This window comes from Heloderma suspectum, chromosome 4, assembly GCF_057233095.1.
Source record: "Heloderma suspectum isolate Gila_16-S chromosome 4, 16-S_ref, whole genome shotgun sequence".
Taxonomy (NCBI): domain Eukaryota; kingdom Metazoa; phylum Chordata; class Lepidosauria; order Squamata; family Helodermatidae; genus Heloderma; species Heloderma suspectum.
In genome coordinates this window covers 312,096,029-312,114,864 of record NC_139461.1, presented here as the reverse complement: position 1 = coordinate 312,114,864, position 18,836 = coordinate 312,096,029, and the positions used below count along the sequence as shown (strand labels likewise).

The 18,836-nt window shown below is 45.3% G+C and overlaps 1 protein-coding gene across 3 annotated transcripts; it reads right to left on the bottom strand.

The window, feature by feature from the left end:
* Positions 1-3,181: 3,181 nt before the first annotated feature.
* On the bottom strand, positions 3,182-18,831 carry POFUT1 (protein O-fucosyltransferase 1). 3 transcript variants are annotated; one of them, XM_084854562.1, is made up of 7 exons: positions 18,619-18,831; positions 16,921-17,042; positions 16,316-16,498; positions 15,858-15,970; positions 10,519-10,711; positions 9,634-9,876; positions 3,182-6,361 (listed from the first exon to the last, which is right to left on the bottom strand). In XM_084854562.1, exons 1-7 carry the CDS (start codon positions 18,743-18,745, stop codon positions 6,173-6,175), a joined length of 1,170 nt encoding a protein of 389 aa, XP_084710688.1. In that variant the 5' UTR covers positions 18,746-18,831; the 3' UTR covers positions 3,182-6,172. The 3 variants fall into 3 exon arrangements, with proteins under 3 accessions (XP_084710688.1, XP_084710690.1, XP_084710691.1); XM_084854564.1 differs by lacking the exon at positions 18,619-18,831 and adding an exon at positions 17,925-18,234; XM_084854565.1 differs by lacking the exon at positions 3,182-6,361 and adding an exon at positions 8,722-8,802.
* Positions 18,832-18,836: the final 5 nt, after the last annotated feature.

Genomic DNA, 18,836 nt, shown 5'->3' with positions numbered 1-18,836 from the left:
CTTGATCATCCCAGAGTGCAGGACACGGAATAATGGGCTCAAGTTACAGGAAGCCAGATTCCGGCTGAACATCAGGAAAAACTTCCTGAGTGTCAGAGCAATACGACAATGGAACCAATTACCTGGGGAGGTGGTGGGCTCTCCCACACTGGAGGCCTTTAAGACGAGGCTGGACAGCCATTTGTCAGGGATGCTCTGACTTGGATTCCTGCATTGAGCAGGGGGTTGGACTCGATGGCCTTGTAGGCCCCTTCCAACCCTACTATTCTATGATTCTATAAGCATTAGTAACAACAAAGCTAGCGGAGATGACAGTATTCCAGCCGAGCTATTTAAAATCCTAAAAGATGATGCTGTTAAAGTGCTGCATTCAATATGCCAACAAATCTGGAACACTCAACAGTGGCCACAAGACTGGAAAAGGTCAGTTTACATTCCAATTCCAAAGAAGGGCAACGCCAAAGAGTGTTCAAACTACCGCACCATTGCGCTCATTTCACATGCCAGCAAGGTGATGCTCAAAATCCTACAAGCTAGGCTTCAGCAGTATGTGAACCGAGAACTACCGGAAGTACAAGCTGGGTTTAGAAGAGGCAGAGGAACTAGAGATCAAATCGCCAACATTCGCTGCATCATGGAGAAAGCAAGAGAATTCCAGAAAAACGTCTATTTCTGCTTCATTGACTGCGCTAAAGCCTTTGATTGTGTGGATCACAACAAACTGTGGCAAATTCTTAAAGTGATGGGAGTACCAGACCACCTTACCTGTCTCCTGAGAAACCTGTACGAGGGTCAAGAAGCAACAGTAAGAACCAGACATGGAACAACCGATTGGTTCAAAATTGGGAAAGGAGTACGACAAGGCTGCATATTGTCACCCTGCTTATTTAACTTATATGCAGAGTACATCATGAGAAATGCCGGGTTGGATGAATCACAGGTCGGAATTAAGATTGCCGGGAGAATTATCAACAACCTCCGATATGCAGACGACACCACCCTAATGGCAGAAAGCGAAGAGGATCTCAAGAGCCTCTTGTTGAGGGTGAAAGAGGAGAGTGCAAAAGCTGGTTTGAAACTCAACATTAAAAAAACGAAGATCATGGCATCTGGCCCCATCACTTCCTGGCATATAGAAGGGGAAGAAATGGAAGCAGTGACAGATTTTACTTTCTTGGGCTCCAAGATCACCGCAGACGGTGACTGTAGCCCTGAAATTAAAAGACGCTTGCTCCTTGGGAGGAAAGCTATGGCCAACCTAGACAGCATAGTAAGAAGCAGAGACATCACCTTGCCGACAAAGGTCTGTCTAATCAAAGCTATGGTTTTCCCAGTAGTAATGTATGGCTGTGAGAGCTGGACTATAAGGAAGGCTGAGCGCCGAAGAATGGATGCTTTCGAACTGTGGTGCTGGAGAAGACTCTTACGAGTGCCCTGGACTGCAAGGAGGTCAAATCAGTCCATCCTAAAGGAAATCAACCCTGAGTGCTCATTGGAAGGACAGATACTGAAGCTGAAGCTCCAATATTTTGGCCACCTAATGCGAAGAGAAAACTCCCTGGAAAAGACCCTGATGCTGGGAAAGACTGAAGGCAAAAGGAGAAGGGGACGGCAGAGGATGAGATGGCTAGATAGCATCACGGATGCAATGAATATGAACTTGAGCACGCTCCGGGAGAGAGCGCAGGACAGGAAGGCCTGGCGTGCTATGGTCCATGGGGTCACGAAGAGTCGGACACGACTGAACGACTGAACAACAACAAAACTGGTAGATGGTTGCTACACTCCTAGGGGTCCAAGGAGGCTCTGCGTTCACACAACCACTTCTTTCAGAGCAGCTGGGACCACTCCCTCACATAACAAACCATTATTTCCTGTACTCAGCTGGTCAGTCCACCTCTGCTTGATGTGACCAGTGATGACGGTGAGCAATTTTACCCTCAAAGGTTTTAGCAAAGCTATCAGTGTGCCTCTGATCTCTACCTGTGGGCCAAATTAGAACAGGCCCCAAAACCACTTGGAAGAGTTCTGCTGGATAACAGCCTGACATGGTGGTGGTGGTGAACTACTTTCCTTCAGCACCATAGAGTAGGCTTGATAATGAGCGCTTACCAGTGTTCGATTGTACTCACAATGCCACCTTTGTTCTGTCTCTCAATGTGCTTCATCACCCCAAGCTCCCTGGTAAGCCAGGCAGCTGAGTTCTGCACGACAGGGGTCGCTTAGGGGCAACCATGCCAACCACTTGTCACCTCTATATTCCACAGACCTAGGCTTCGACATGAGTATCAGCTGTGCTAACTGGACACTCCCCAAGGGCCTTCAAGAATCATCCGGATTCCATTAGGCTGCAGGGGCAGAGCATCCTAATGGGTCTACCACCCTGAAAAGATGAATGGCCACTCTTAACTTACCTTTGCCACTGATGATAGCTTGTGTTTCTGTTTAGAGATGCCTACAGTTATAGGAAGTAGTAGGAGCAGCTTTGGTATGCTCCTAAGTTTGTTCCTCACTCATGCAGGGTTACAGGGCAAGCAGCCCTCATGTTTGCCCTTAACAAATTACACCATAACAACATTTTTAAAAGATATGCTGCCATCCACACAGTGGCATTCTAGGCCAAATAACAGACAGACAGTTGAAAATATTTGACAGGACAATCGCCCACCACGCCAATCCTAGGCGACATACCACTGAAGCTGCTGCCCTAAACCTCTTGCTTGCACTTAGTAGAAATCAGTGGATGCATTTAGAATTTGCTGACATCTGTACAGGAAAAATCCAATTGTTTAAGACTTGTTTTATACAAGGTTAATATTATTACTAAACGCAATGAAACAGTAGCAGTTCCTCTTCAACTGCGCAAAGAAGCACATGGTTAATCCACTCTGCATAAGAATCTGTTGCTTTTAAAAACAGATGCTTGGAAGTACATAAACACCTTGTGTAGAAGGCAAGAGCCTATTATCTCATTTCTAAGCTGTCCTTCCGCCAATGGCATCAGCCTAATCAGCTCCACAGCAGTGAGTTTCTATGTTTGGAGATGCCTAAATTGAAGGGAGAAAGTGAACTACCTGGGCCAACAACTTCCTTCTTTCTAAGTGCAGAAAATGTCAACACATGTGATTTCACCAGGTGGATGTTAGAGCCAAAACTGAAATTTTTCAAGTTATAAACATATACAAGGGAAAGATTAATATTTTATTATGAAAGTACAAAGTACATTTGTTTTGTTTTTTAAAAAAAATTAAAATATGGCTTCTGATATAATGCATAGCGCACAAACACCCCAATGTCCTCCATCCTGAGCCAGCGACATAAATAGATATTGCTTAGGGGATTGCATCTCACAATTTTTAGCAAACTTGATGGATGAGCTACTTCCAATATCATGGCACTGATAGAGTTGTACCCTCACAAGCTCTGTACAGTCAACACCATTAAAACTGTAACTTGTTAACTACATTTAAAGCTAGAGTTTGGCATTTTCTCCCACATCTTACAGTCTACAGAAACAAGATGTTTAAGACTGAACACGGGGATACTCTTTTACTTCAACTTAACTCTTGTGCCCAGAATTAGGAAGCCTTATGCTTCAGCACTGGGTAAGCAGCTACGTAGTTATGGAAGGACTTCATATACAACATGAACTTAAGAGTGAATTCTTATACATGATTATATAGTTTATATAGTTATATACATGGTTTACAAAATTATGAATGGTGTGGAAAGAGCAAAGAGGGAAATTCTACCCACCTCTCATAGTACTACAACACAGGAACATTGACTGGCAGTAGGAGCAAGGACCGACAAGAAAAGGAAGCTCTTCTTATAGTACATAATTACATTTATGGAATTGGCTTTCACAAGATGTGGAATTGGCCACTGGTTTACTAGACTTCAAACAGCTATTAAGCAAACTCATGGAAGACAGGTCTATTGGTGGCCATTAGCCATGAGAGCTAATCAGAACCTCCACGTACAAAGGCAATGTAACTTTATATACAAAAGATGGCGCAGACAAACAAGAGGGGAGGACTGTTGCCTCCATGCTCCACTTGTGAACTTTTCAGAGGCTTCTGGCTGGCTGCAGTTGTGAACAGAATACTGGGTTAAGGTATACTTTTTCCTGATCCATCAAGGAAATTATAAGGCCCCTGTGCTTGTAGACAAATTGCAGAACAATAACTGTTTGCTCTTGCAGCTCCAGACTGAAATGTTGCGCACTTTAGAGATTCTCTGCATTGTTATGAGCTTCCATAGACACCGGCATCTCACACACATCTAAAAAAGTAAGCTGGTTTCTTCAAGAACTCATGGAACAGTAAGTGGTCTAAAAATATTGCCTATTCGATTCACATCCAATAAAACAAATAAATAGCTTAGAAAAGGAGCTCTCTCTCTCTTTCTGCACAAGTTATTTATATGAGGTGTTAGTATATAGACTTTGACATAACGGAGGATAGTCAGTGTATGCATTCAGCAGCTAGGACAATTTGCCAATCAATGTTCAGAATGGATAGGATCAGAGAATTATCTGAAGATGCTGCTGTTACCATACAAAATTACTGCTGATGCGAACAAGAAATAGTTAACTTGACAGTTTGTGGATATGCTGGCTGCTGCTTATTCTGTGGAAAATTCTATAGGAACTTTACAAGGGAGGGGCTGTAGCTCAGTGGAAGAGCTCATGCTTTACATGCAGAAGGTCCCAGGTTCAATCTCTGGCATCTCCAGGTAGGGCTAAGAAAGAATCTTGCCTGAAATTCAGGTGACCTGCTGCCAGTCAGTGTCAACAGTACTGGATGAGATGTGCCTCCAGTACCAGAGGCAGTATTCCTGCGGACACCAGTTGCTGGGGAACATGGGTGGGAGGCTGCTGTTGCACTCATGCCTTGCTTGTGGATTCCTGGTCGACAGCTGGCTGGCCACTGTGTGAACAGAATGATGGACCAGATAAACCCTTGGTCTGATCCAGCATGGCTCTTTTTATATTCTTATCAATGGTGTGATTCAGTATAAGAATCTCTCTCTCTCTCTCTCGAACTGTTGTCTGTTGGCTCCTCTTTCCAAAGACTTGGAGAATAAATTCAAGGCAGACTGAGTTATTTCTTTCAGAACCTTATACAAACCTCACCACTTCTAAAAATAAAAAGGATGCCCAAAGAATGCAGGAATAGAAGATGCATACACTAAAAAGGCAATTTCTCAGTTGTTGAAGCTCCTATAAGAACAAAATAGTTTCAAGATGGAGGACAGACTGTTTTTTCAGGAGAGTTAACACAGAAATAGACTCATTGCCAACTGGCTGCAAGCAATTCAAATTGTCCAGATATACTGGACTCTACTAAATTGTAAATGTGTCCAATAAAGGTGAATGATATTTGCATTCAGAATGATTATGGTATTTTTAAAAGGTGATTATTTCTTGGCTTTTAAATTACCTCCAGCATTATACCGTACACAGTGTTTAGACTGTTATTTCAGTAAACACAAAACTACTTAAAAAGAACTCTCATATAATATTTTTTTTAAAGTATCTCCATGCCTGCAGGTCTCAGCAGTCCTGCTGCTTGGATCACTGCAGACACATCTGCTGGTTCAGAGGGCACCAGTGTTATTAGGACTAATACCCCTTTGAAGATCACAAAATAGTTCACAGATCGCAAATTAATTATCTTCGTCTCCCCATTCCCACCAGGGGAAATGTGGGTTAAATCCATTTTGCAGATTTGCAAACTGAAGCACACGAGGCAATCAGGCAGTTGCACATTTTACGATGGATCTTCTGGTTCCCAGTACTGAACTCCAGAACACTTCTTGACACTTATTATGCTTCCATGAGAATACTATGTATTAAACAAGCACCAGATGAGTCCTCAATTCCAGGAGAGGTAGGAAGACAGCACAGAAAGGGAGGATACTGAAGTAGCAAACTGAGTGGATTGGTTGATTCAACCACAGCAGCGAGAGAAGGAAATTTGCCTGGAAGTCATCCTCTTCAATTTTCAGGCTACATACTAGTAATATACAAGAAATGGCACCAAGAAGAATCTGCAGGATTTACCATCAAATCTGTCGAAATACACACAATGCTTGCTTTTGGTGGGCCCTAGCCTTTATCCAAGTTGAGTGTCAACTGGGGATCCAAGAGCGTCTCTTCCTTGGTGGGCTATAATTCATCTCGCAGCTTGGGTGGGTGGTCCATGCCAAAAAAGGAGGATGGTCTCCCATGTACATCGCGCTCTCGTTTCACAAAGGCAGTAAAGGACGAAACACAGTTTCCAATGAAATGGTCAGACTGGCCAAGAATGTACAAATCTATCTGGGCTACTTCAGGTTGCAAATGTACCACTTTTATCTGAAAAGAAAAAACAGGCAGAGATAGTTAAAACTGCCTCTGGACAGATGCGACCACACATAAGCAGCAAATATGGGACAGCCACAAGCTGTCAACCTATTCACCTTATCCCTCCATCTTAATTTTAACTTGTTCCAACAAGTTCCTAGAGTGTCATCTAGAACTCATCCAAGTAGAAGGAATTTGTTGATGTAGCAGAACACCATTTCATTTAACTTAGTTTCATGGACTGCCACATTTTCTTACCTTATGCCTGACATGAAAGTGATCACTTGATAGACTCAACTACATCTACTGCAGAGATATCATGCACTCTGATCACAAGAACTCAAACATGGGGTGAATGGAAAAGGAGAAGTATTACTAAGTTTGCACATTCTGTAAAGTGGTTGAAGTTGCTTCCAATGCGATGGCCACAAGGTAAGAACTAGGCTGGTATAACAGCTAGACGCTGCTATACAAGGCTGGTTCTTACCTCATGACCACTTACCTCATGGAAAGCAACTTCAACCACTTCACACAAGCACCATACTATGCAAGAACTGCTTACTGCATGGATTGCTCACACTGTTTGGAGAGTCTCAATGCCATTGACAGATAGTGCCAATTGTTGACAATGTGGAGACTCTCCATGTGATGGAAGATGCGAGGCAAGCATCAGCAATGCCTTGAGTGAAGCAAGTCATGATATGGAAAATTTGCAACCCTAGCAATGTCTCTACTTTTTCATCACAGGTACCTTCGGTATACAGCTGTGTCAGAGTGCAAAAGGAGTTCAGTTAATTCAACATTAACTCGATTAGGCTGAACTTTAGCCATGCCCTTGGAAAGGGAAGTGTTTACTGTCATTGTTAATCCAACAAAAATCAGACGCTCCAAATTACAATGACAGTTCAGCTTCTCAAGTGAATGCTTGGGCCAGCATCAGAGAAAGCTAGTCCTTAAGATTCAGTTATGCCTCAGCTGCAAGACGATTTCATGGGGCTGGACTTGATGGTCTTATAGGCCCCTTCGAACCCTACTATTCTATGATATGATTCTATGGGCTTCCTCATATATGCTATAACTTAATTCTTTAAGGCTGCATTTACCTAATCATAGAATCATAGAATCATAGAATAGTAGGGCTGGAAGGGGCCTACAAGGCCATCGAGTCCAACCCCCTGCTCAAGGCAGGAATCCAAGTCAGAGCATCTCTGACAGATGGCTGTCCAGCCTCGTCTTGAATGCCTCCAGTGTGGGAGAGCCCACCACCTCCCCAGGTAATTGGTTCCATTGTCGTATTGCTTTAACAGTCAGGAAGTTTTTCCTGATGTTCAGCCGGAATCTGGCTTCCTGTCACTTGAGCCCATGATTCCGTGTCCTGCACTCTGGGATGATCGAGAAGAGATCCTGGCCTTCTTCTCTGTGGCAACCTTTCAAGTACTTGAAGAGTGCTATCATATCTCCCCTCAGTCTTCGCTTCTCAAGGCTAAACATGCGCAGTTCTTTCAGTCTCTCTTCATAGGGCTTTGTTTCCAGTCCCCTGATCATCTTTGTTGCCCTCCTCTGAACCCTCTCCAGTTTGTCTGCATTCTTCTTAAAGTGTGGTGCCCAGAACTAGACACAGTACTCCAGATGAGGCCTAACCAGTGCTGAGTAGAGGGGAACTAGTACTTCCCGGTATTTGGAAGCTATGCTTCTATTAATGCAGCCCAAAATAGCATTTGCCTTTTTTGCAGCCACATCACATTGTTGGCTCATATTCAGCTTGTGATTGACAACAATTCCAAGATCCTTCTCGCTTGTAGTGTTGTTGAGCCATGTATCCCCCATCTTGTAACTGTGCCTTTGGTTTCTTTTTCCTAGGTGCAGAACTTGGCATTTATCCCTATTAAATGTCATTCTGTTGTTTTCTGCCCAGCGCTCCAGTCTATCCAGATCACTTTGAATTTTGTTTCTGTCTTCCAAAGTATTAGCTATCCCACCCAATTTTGTGTCATCTGCAAAAAATGTAGAAGAGCACTGGGCCCAGGACTGAACCCTGCGGTACCCCACTCGTTACCTCTCCCCAGTTTGAGAAGGTCCCATTGATAAGCACTCTTGGAGTCCGATTCTGTATCCAACTGTGGATCCACTGGATCGTTGTTTCATTTAGCTCACTTTGAGCTAGTTTGCTCATCAGGATATCATGGGGCACTCTGTCGAAAGCTTTGCTGAAATCGAGGTATATAATGTCTACAGCATTCCCACGGTCTACAATGGAGGTTACTTGATCAAGAAATGAGATCAGATTTGTCTGGCAGGACTTGTTTTTGACAAATCCATGTTGGCTTCGAGTAATCACGGCATTGTTTTCAAGGTGCTTCCAGATGGATTGCTTTATCATCTGCTCCAGAATTTTCCCAGGGATTGATGTCAGTCTGACTGGTCTGTAGTTCCCAGGTTCCTCCTTTTTACCCCTTTTGAAGATAAGGACAATATTAGCCCTCCTCCAGTCATCAGGCACTTCCCCCGTCCTCCATGATTTCTCAAAGAGAATAGACAGCGGTTCTGAGAGTTCTGCCAGTTCCTTTATTACTCTAGTATGCAGTCCTAGAGTAATATAGAAATCTATAGTTCTGAGCTAACAAGCAAATTTCTTAACACATTCAAGTATTTGAAGATAGCAAGAAACAAGGAAAGTTGTCCTAGCTAACAAACAAACCCCATTTTCTCTCTTGGTATTAAGTGATACCGTGAATAGCACAGTAATTTTTCTTGAATTCTGCCAGCCCCTGCATTCCCATGCAAACAACTGGTGACAAAATAGCAAGCAAGGGTGTTGATGTGACTAATAAGCATAGGAATCAGTTCCTGGGAGCAACTTAAAGGTGCTGGTCATTATCTTTAAGGCCAGAATACTTTAAGAATTGTTTCTGCCATGTGAGCCTGCTCATCCTCTGCAATCAGCTGGAGAAGCCCCCCTACATATCCCACCACCAAATGGTAGGTGGGATGGTTGTTTGGTAGGTGGTTGGTTGTTCAATTGCCTGCCCCATGATATTCTTTTTCGCCGTCTCTTATGATTTTCTGTCACTGAACGAAAAATACTTTTTTTGTTTAGGCAAGTATATTGCCTTCTTCCAGGTGCATTGTTTTTGCTGTGCTGTGGTTTAATTTTAATTGTATTGTTTTATTATACTGTCAGCGCTCTGTCCATGTGAGAAGGTAGGATATAAATCTTTAAATAAATAATCTTCCAGCGTTTGCACCGGTAAGTACTGGTTAGTCCAGCCATGGAAGGACATTACCTTTTGTTTGAAAAGCTGCTGTATTTCTTTGGTGTAGGGTTCAGAATCACTGGCGATGTACACAGCTTTTGCATCTACCTTCTTCACCCAGAGTCTGAGGGCTCGCTTTATCTCCTTCAGGCCTGGCAAACACATATCCATGGTGAGAGGTGTGGCTGTGTTCCGATCATAGCCCACACACTGTGGTGAAGCCATTAAGTGGGATCCAGCTGTGCCATCTTTCAACATATTGCATGCATTTTTCTAACAAAGAAAAAAGGAGCATCACATGTAAGTAGAGAGACTTAAGGTAAAATTACATGTTACTAACTATGCACTTTAGCATAACTACTACATCTATACTAGGAGCAAGGGGGTGATTTTCATTGGGGCCACACTGTGCGGAGAAGTGAGGTTTAACCCTTCTCTTCTTGGCCCTTAACAGCAATGGGGAGGGAGAATTCAGAACACCTGGTAACACAGGCAGATGACATTGCTAAAATCCCTAAGCACTGACTGATGGTTAACTCCAGGTATGTTCTCATCCCTGAAGAGTCTTGTTTAATATGAGTTAAGCTATCAATGGCTACTAGTCATGATGGCTATATACTACCTCAAGGATCAGAGACAGCATGCCTATGAATTACCAGTTGCTGAGGAACAACAACAGGACAGGGTTATTGACCCCAAGTCCTGTTTGTCGGTTACTGAGAGGCATTGGTTTAGCCACTGTAGGAAACAGGATGTTAGACTAGATAGGCCTTTGGTCTGATCCAACAAGGCTGCTTTTATGTTCTTAACAGTTGCTGTCCTCTGTTTCATTTGTGTGGAGACAGAAGCTACCAAACTCTACTGCAAGACTGACCACATGTGCTCTACCCATGGATGTCTACATAAGAACCATACCCAGTCTGAACCCACACGCAAATGGATTCCCACGTACGGTCTGACCAGCAGCAAATTAATATAGGATTCGCCCTTCTCCACCATCTCATCAGACCATGCCATGTATCGATGCAGGGACCGATACTCCTCCAGAACGGGAAACTGAGCTGGAGCACCCGGAAGGGCAACAACAGGATGTTCAGAGGGTGAAAACCTAGTAAGAGACACAGCAGATAGACAAGAAAAAGGGATTCATGCTTTCAGCCATTCTGGCAAAAGGCTGGGAATACCTGAAGGCCTGTCTGATTGTCTGAGCCAAGGAAATGAGAGACTTCTATAGGACAGAGAGCAAAACTGTCCTGTGCACTGATGTCAAGCAAGCAAAGCTGCTACAGAAGCACAGCAAACAGCAGGCACAATGTAAAACAAAAACAAAAATGCAGTAATATCATGGTCAGCATTATCTGCACAACTTGCACTAGAAATGAGATTGCAAAACATCTTCAAAGCTCCACCTACAGAGTACCCTGGATGGCAGGCAGGGTGAGGGATATCTAGGAAGACACTCTGGTGAAAGGGCTGGGGTCCTCATATTCTTACTGGCTTTGTTACTGGCCCATTAAGCAGTCATCTCAGAACAGACAGAACACCTAAAGTACAGCCTCACTAATACCACTCTTTAAAAAAGAACTCGAACACCTAATCCGCCTCCCTGCTTTGAAACAGGATAGCCTGAACCCAAAAGTGCCTGAACTGCCCTATCTTCTTTTTGGAAAACCTTCAAGGAAGGAGAAGCTACAACATGCCAAAACTACTGTTCCAGTGCTGTTCTAGTTTTACTGTTAGAAAGTTATGACTAAGATTATATCGTAATGTTTGAGATGATACAAAACAAAACCTCCAAAAAATCTGAAAATACCTCCAAAAAAATAATTAAACACGTACAATGTCCAAGTTTGCAAATAATGGCAAACCGTGGGTTAATCAACACATGATCTCCTGTGCACAAGTAAGAATGAGCAACTTGTTTGTTTCCACTTTCTGTAAACAACCCCCAAAAGGTGGTTGTGAGCATGACATGTGAATCCAGACAGCTGGGTTGTTTAGGGTGCAATCCTATGGCTGCTAGACAGCATCTAGACAGCCATAAAAATTTTTGGTTTCTGGGAACCGAGCTTGGAGCCAGCGCTCCGAGCTTGGTTCCCAGAAATCCAACTCCCTGCCCCTTCCCTCGCCGTTTCATAGGAGGCACGGGTCATCCCTGGCTCCACGCTCGGAAGAGCAGCATGGAGTGGCTGAGAAGGCGGTGTTCCTGGAGGCAGGGAGGGGACTGCAGAAACATCATTACAACGCTTCCTATGTGCTGTCTGGCCTCCCCGCTCCGCTCCAAGGTGCTCTGGTTAGATATTTTATTATTTATTTATTAAATTTATTAATCGCCCATCTGGCTGGTCACCCAGCCACTCTGGGCGATGTACAACATATAACAACACAGTTTAAAACAATAAAATTCTACAATAAAAACATTTTCTAAAATACCCTAACCCGCCCCAAATGCCTGCCTGAACAACCACGTTTTTAATGCATGGCGGAAGCTCATTAAAGAGGGGGCATGACGGAGTTCCTTAGGAAGGGAGTTCCACAGAGTGGGGGCCACCACAGAAAAGGCCCTCTCCCTCGTCCCCACCAGTCTAGCTGTCCTGGCTGATGGGACAGAGAGACGGCCATCCGAGGCTGATCTTGTTAAGCAGCCTGTCTGGTGCTGCTGGAGGCGCTCCTTAAGATAGGCTGGGCCGGAACCATATAGGGTTTTAAAGGTCAAAACCAACACCTTGAATTTGGCCCGGAAAACAACTGGTAACCAGTGCAACTCCTTCAGCACTGGAGTGATGTGATCTTGCCGGCGGCTGCCTTTAATCAGGCCAGCCGCCGCATTCTGTACCAGCTGCAGCTTCCGAACCGTCTTCAAGGGTAACCCCACGTAGAGCACATTACAGTAGTATAAACGAGAGGAGACCAGGGCATGTACTACCGATGGGAGCAGATGGTCGGGAAGGAAGGGGCGCAGCTGCTGTATCAGATGAAGTTGATACAGTGCTGTCCAGCTCACAGCTGCCACCTGAGCCTCCATGGACAGCTGGGAGTCCAAAATGACCCCCAGGCTGCAGACCTGGTCTTTCAAGGGTAGCCGTACCCCATTCAACACCAGGTCAACATCCCCCAGCCTCCTCTTGTCTCCCACCAAAAGTACCTTGGTCTTGTCAGGGTTCAGCTTCAGCTTATTCCTCCCCATCCAGCCACTCACCGTCTCCAGACATTTGGACAGGGATTCTATGGCCAACCTTGGTGAAGATCTGAACGAGAGGTAGAGCTCTCACCGCATCCCAAACCTCCTGATGATAGCCCCCAGCGGCTTCACATAGATGTTAAATAGCATCGGGGAGAGGATGGAACCCTGTGGCACCCCACAAGTGAGTGGCCACGGGTCCAAAACCTCCTCTCCCAGTGCTACCCTCTGGTACCTGCCGGAGAGGAAGGACTGGAACCACCGCAATACGGTGTCTCCAATGCCCAACCCCTCCAGGCGGTCCAGGAGGATACTGTGGTCAACGGCATCAAAAGCCGCTGAGAGGTCAAGGAGAACAAGGAAGGCGCATTCGCCCCTATCAGCCCTCCTCATATCATCCACCAAGGCAACCAAGGCCATTTCTGTCCCATGCCCAAGCCTGAAGCCTGACTGAAATGGGTCTAGATAATCGGTTTCTTCCAAGTGTGCCTTCAACTGCATCGCCACCACCCGCTCAATCACCTTGCCCAAAAATGGCAGATTTGAGACTGAAAGTTGTTCAGAACTTGGAGATCCAAGGAGGGCTTCTTTAAGAGCAGTCTTATCACTGCCTCCTTGAGGGCTGATGGCATCACTCCCTCCTCAAGGGAGGCGCTCACCACCACCCTGATCCCCTCACCCAGTCTCTCTCTGCAGCCTTTAATGAGCCAAGATGGGCAAGGATCAAGTAAGCAGGTGGTCGGCCTTACAGATGAAAGAACCTTGTCCACTTCCTCAGGAGGAAGAAGCTGGAACCCATCCCACAAAACCGGTTTGCCACAGGCCGCCTCTTGCTCACTAACTGTATCCACAGCATGTGGAGTAACACTCCTTATCCGATCAATTTTATCTGCAAAGTGCCTTGCCAAGGCCTCACAGGAGGCCTTAGAATGCTCCAGTGGTTCTGGAGGCACAGGACTGACCAGGCTCCGGACCACTTGGAACAGCCTCCTGGGACAGCACTCTGCAGACATGATAGAGGCAGCATAATATTCCTTTTTTGCTGCCTTCACTGCCACGTGATAGGCTGAAGATACAGCTCTAGCCCGTGTCTGATCGTCTTTGGAGTGAGACTTCCGCCACCAGCACTCTAGTCATCTCACTTCCTGTTTCAGAGCTCGTAACTGCGGATTGAGCCATGGTGCAGTCTGAGCCCTGTTCAGGGGGAGAGGGCATTTCGGAGCCACCCAATCTAATGCCCCAGTGATTGCGGCATTCCAGCCACCCACCAGGGTCTCGACCGAGTGGCCACTGGCGTGCTCCAGAGAAGCCCCAAGCGCGTTCAGGAATCCATTTGGATCCATAAGACGCCTGGGGCGGACCATTTTAATGGGTTCTCCACCCCTGCAGAGGGGTTGTGGAACCGAGAAGTCTAACGTCACCAGATAGTGATCTGACCATGACAAGGGGGTGGTGGATATACCCCCGACTTCCAGATCACTCCCCACTTCTCCAGAAACAAACACAAGGTCTAGTGCATTACCAGCTACATGGGTGGGCCCAGTTAGAATATGGTGCAGCTCCCAGGAAGCCATGGTCTCCATGAAGTGCCAAGGTGCTCCTGTGAGGATGGCTTCCGAATGTACACTGAAGTCCCCCAACACCAATAAGTTAGGGGACTGTACACGCACATCAGAGACCACCTCAAGCACCTCGGCCAGGGAGTCAGTCATGCAGCAGGGTGGACGGTACACAAGCAGAATCCCCAGACTGCCCTTCAGGCCCAACCTCCGAAATCAGCTGTCTAGCCACAAATGCAGGGCGGCTGGAGCATGGAGGAGGAGATCCCCTCTGCACTCCACCTAACCTGCATTGGATAGTTGGCCACCTCCAAGTTCGGAGGCAGTTGACTATCCCCATAGGATTGCACCCTTAGAGACTAAACAACCCAGTGGTTAACCCTACAGCAAACCATGGGTCAATTAATCCATAATTTGCCATTACGTGTGAACCAGGTCAACGAAGAGCTGAATAATAACAAATTACAAGTGAATTAAAAATAATTATTTTAAACGAGATGAAGTTAATTCATATTATCCATTTCTGTTGATACGCTCTTTGACTCGTAAGAACACAGCAATTCCCCAGACACTTTCCATCACTTCCTAAGAATCTGCATACTGAGATTTAGCTGGGTCTCCTGATGAATATGGTTCTAGAATGTGCCTCCATGAAATTTAAACTAGAGCTGCAATTTTTGGGAAAAAAATCAGCAGACTAAGCTGCAATCCTGTACACACTTACATGGGAATAAGTCTCACTGAACTTAACATGGCTCATTTCTGAGTAGACATGCATAGGATTGTGCTGTAAGTAAAGTGTCCATTGGCCCACCGATTCCAACTATCAGCAGCTTTCTAAGATTACATCTTGCCCTGAATCCCAGTACTGTTGCCCTAGGTCCTTTAAACCGGAGCTGCCAGGGCATGAATCTGAGACCCTACTGCAGGCAAAGCACGTGCTCTGCCCCTGAGTGATGTGCCTTCCCCTCTGAGTAATCTGTGGAGGCCTATTTTAAATGGCAAGGGCTGAGATTTAAGGGATTAGTAGTCTAGTTTTTGATGTTTGTGTTCGTGCACATTACTTCAACAGTGAATTAAAAGAGATTCTTAAAGAAGGCCCATCCTCCCCATCAAAAAACTTGGTTCCTGAAAGTTAACAAGGAGTGGCACTTTTATTCAATAATGGAACCTAAATCAAATATTTGGTAATATGCAAACTAAACGTGATTAATCCCATCAGTTGTGCAGATGATTAATTGTCTAAAAATTACTTAAACCAATGGGCAAGCTCTAGTTTAAACCCTTTCCTCCTTCTGCCATCCTCAATGGAATAATGTATTGATGTATTTTTATATAATGATTTTTTATTGTTTACTCCATACTTCTGTTATTGTTGTTAGCAGCCTTGTGTGCTAGGATACGTGTCCCTCTTTCCAAGACCCTTTTATAAACTGGAAAGGCTATGGAGGAATTTGCCTAGTGTCTACCCCATGCTGTTCTCCCAATATTATCCCCCAAGTGGCACTCGCTACCTTTGGATCCAGCGGTCCTTGTAAGAAGCACTAAAGGAGAGGCCTCCAAACAGCTCCGACCTATCGAATTCCACAGCAAACTGATCCCAAAAGGGCCCAAAAGGGTTTCCATCCTGCAAAAGCAAAGGCAGCGGCTCATTCACTGCAGCAGACAGTGATGTGGGGCAGAGAAGCAGAATGCTCTGCAGTGGCTGGGGGAGCCATAAGCTTCTTCCTGATACGTCCCACAGTTCCCCTCCCCAAAGCCTGTACACATGTTCACCAGAAACATTCAAAGGAGAGAGAGGTTGAGAGAAAGATGAGTACAAACGCAGTGCCTGAAACAATCCACACACTGTGTTAGCTAAAACAAAGTGGCCCAAGAAGCAGCAGCAGCAGAGAGAATGATCTGAAAGATTTCAGAATTCACTTCAGTCCAGGGTAATGCCTGGCACCTCAGGGGTGAGAACAGCTCCTACCTTCATGGGGCAAGTCCTTTTGTCAACACTTCTCTGAGCTGCTGCTTCAAAGCAGTATGCCACTCTCTTGCCAGGTGGCCAGTGGACAGGTGCCAGCTTCTCCATGAACTCCTCCAAGGTGATGACTCGGTGGTACTCCAGGAGAGGTGCCAGCTTGAAGTATTCTTTGTATGGAACATGCAGCTATAACAGAAAGGACCATGTTTCCACACGAGCCATGCTTCCACACACAAAATATGAACACACAGTTGTTCCAAAACAGTGAATCATCATCAGGCTGAAGGAACATAGCCTCCCTTCAGACTCAAGGGAGACAGTGACTACCACAATCAATGGAGTCAACCCACCCAGGTCAATCAGGTTTACAGGCCTGATGTGTTCTTTGCAATAGTGCCCTGGCATTGGCTAATGAAGAACTGGGAGGGTCCAGAGCATAATAGTAAAACAAATGTTTTGCATGTAGAGAGCACACAAAATGTAACTAGCACCCAACAGTAGCAGAGACAGTCACTCATATCATTAACACGCTACACACTGGGCAAGCTTACATGCAGAAGTGTACTCAGCATTCCAAAGACAGAGCTCAATATCTAAAAGCTACTCACATTTGTGTAGGGAGGCCTGTGATACCGGTACTCAACCCAGGGGGGCACAGCTAAGGTCCGATTCACCATCTTAGCAAATGCTAAAGAGCCCAGAAAATGGTCTGCTTGGTTCCCAAATCTCCCTTGAAATAGAACATAAAGCACAATTTCTCAGTCACCAGCCTCAGGCAGAGCACCAAACCTTGGACAGCTTCATAATGGGAAACACACAGCTGTCAAATTCAAGATGGTACAGATCTTCCATTACTATGTTGAATCAGTCACCAAGCTACGGCATAAGGCTGAAGCTTAAGGCAGAGTCTCATAAACTCTAGGTCCCCAAAGCCCTTCCCACACCACACAAGCTTTCAGAAATTATATTTTCATAGGATCCTGTAGTCATCTGAAAGTTAAACATATGAAGCAGAGAAAAATCTGAGGGATAGAACAGAAGAAAACTATCTTCCAAAAAGCCAGTAGCAAGTAAGAACTGCCTTCAGATAACCGGGGAAGGAAGCTTTACAAAAAATTAGAGCTTTTTATGACATGGGACTGACAGAGAAAGTATGCTTGGATGAGAAAGCTTTTAACCTTTGAGGATTTGCAAAGTAGACAGAAAAGGGTATCAAGACAAGTGGCTATGAGAAGTCTGGTAACCTGGAGGCAGATCTTACTCACCTATATGGCAAATAATCGATTAGCTATTTACAAGGCTGTAATAAAAATAACTGTTCCTGCCATCTTATTTTAGAGCTTTGCCATGTATTTTATGACATTCCGTTCTGCATCTTTTAAAAAAGTGATAGTTTTAGAACATGTTGTTTTTATTGATTTTAATTTTAATCTTATTTATGTACTCCAATGCAGTAATGAAATCTTATGTTTTAAAAATAAAACATACAGACAGTAATTCAGAAAGGGGAGAAAGGAGAGATGAGGCACTACATGGGAGTCCTACCCATGCTTATACATAAGTCTCACTTGTACTCAGAAGGAGCTAAGGCAGCAATCCTACACCTGCTTACCTAAGAGTAAGCCCCATTAAAGTCAATAGGGCTTACTTGTTCTGAGTAGAGTCTATTCAGTAGACACATACAGAATTGCACTATCTGTTTAGGCAGCCCAGCATCAGTGATGTCATCTTCACTTTTTGTTGTTGTTCAGTTGTCATGTAAGGGTACAATCCCGTGAATGTTTGGACAGAAAAATGGTCCTACAACTCTCACCATGCCCAGGCCAGCATGGCTGTCTGTGGAAATGCTGGGAGTTGTAGGACTTCTTTTCTGTTTAACCATGCATAAGGCTGCGCCTGTAGACTCTAGAATTTTATACTCTCTGAAATTTAGAGACAGACAATGAAAAAGTTAAAAGTGGGTCCTGTGTTTCAGGCTGGTCCTAAAAGTGGGTCTTAAAGGATTGGCACTACTAGTTAGTACCAAACAGAATTTAAAAAAAAATACAACAAAATGCGCTTTAATTTTTATCCTCTTTAAAATAAGGTGCGGGGGGTGTACAAAGAGCGGCAGAAACAAAAACCGTCGGAGGATTCAGTGAGGCCTTGAGGAGAAAACAGAAGCGGGGCCGGGGGATCCCGATCAAGAAGCGCCTATAGGGAGTAGAAACAGAAGCGCCTGAGAGGAGGGGAGGGAAGATGCTGCGTCGAATCGCGCCCTCGGGCCGGGGAAGGACAAGGAGGCTTCCGCGCCCCGCCCGCCTCACCCATGCAGGGGCAATACAGCAGGTATCCGGCCGGGTCCCAGCCGTTGTCTCCGCCGCCCAGGCGAAGCAAGGCGGTCAGAAGCAGCCGTAAGGCCACGCCACCGCCGGGCTGCCCAGAAGGAGCCATGCCCTCCTAGGCCAAGCGAGAAGCGCAGGCGGCTTGGCTGGGCCAGGCCGGGTCCATCTCCATGGGGACCAACCCCCTCCCGCCATGCCCC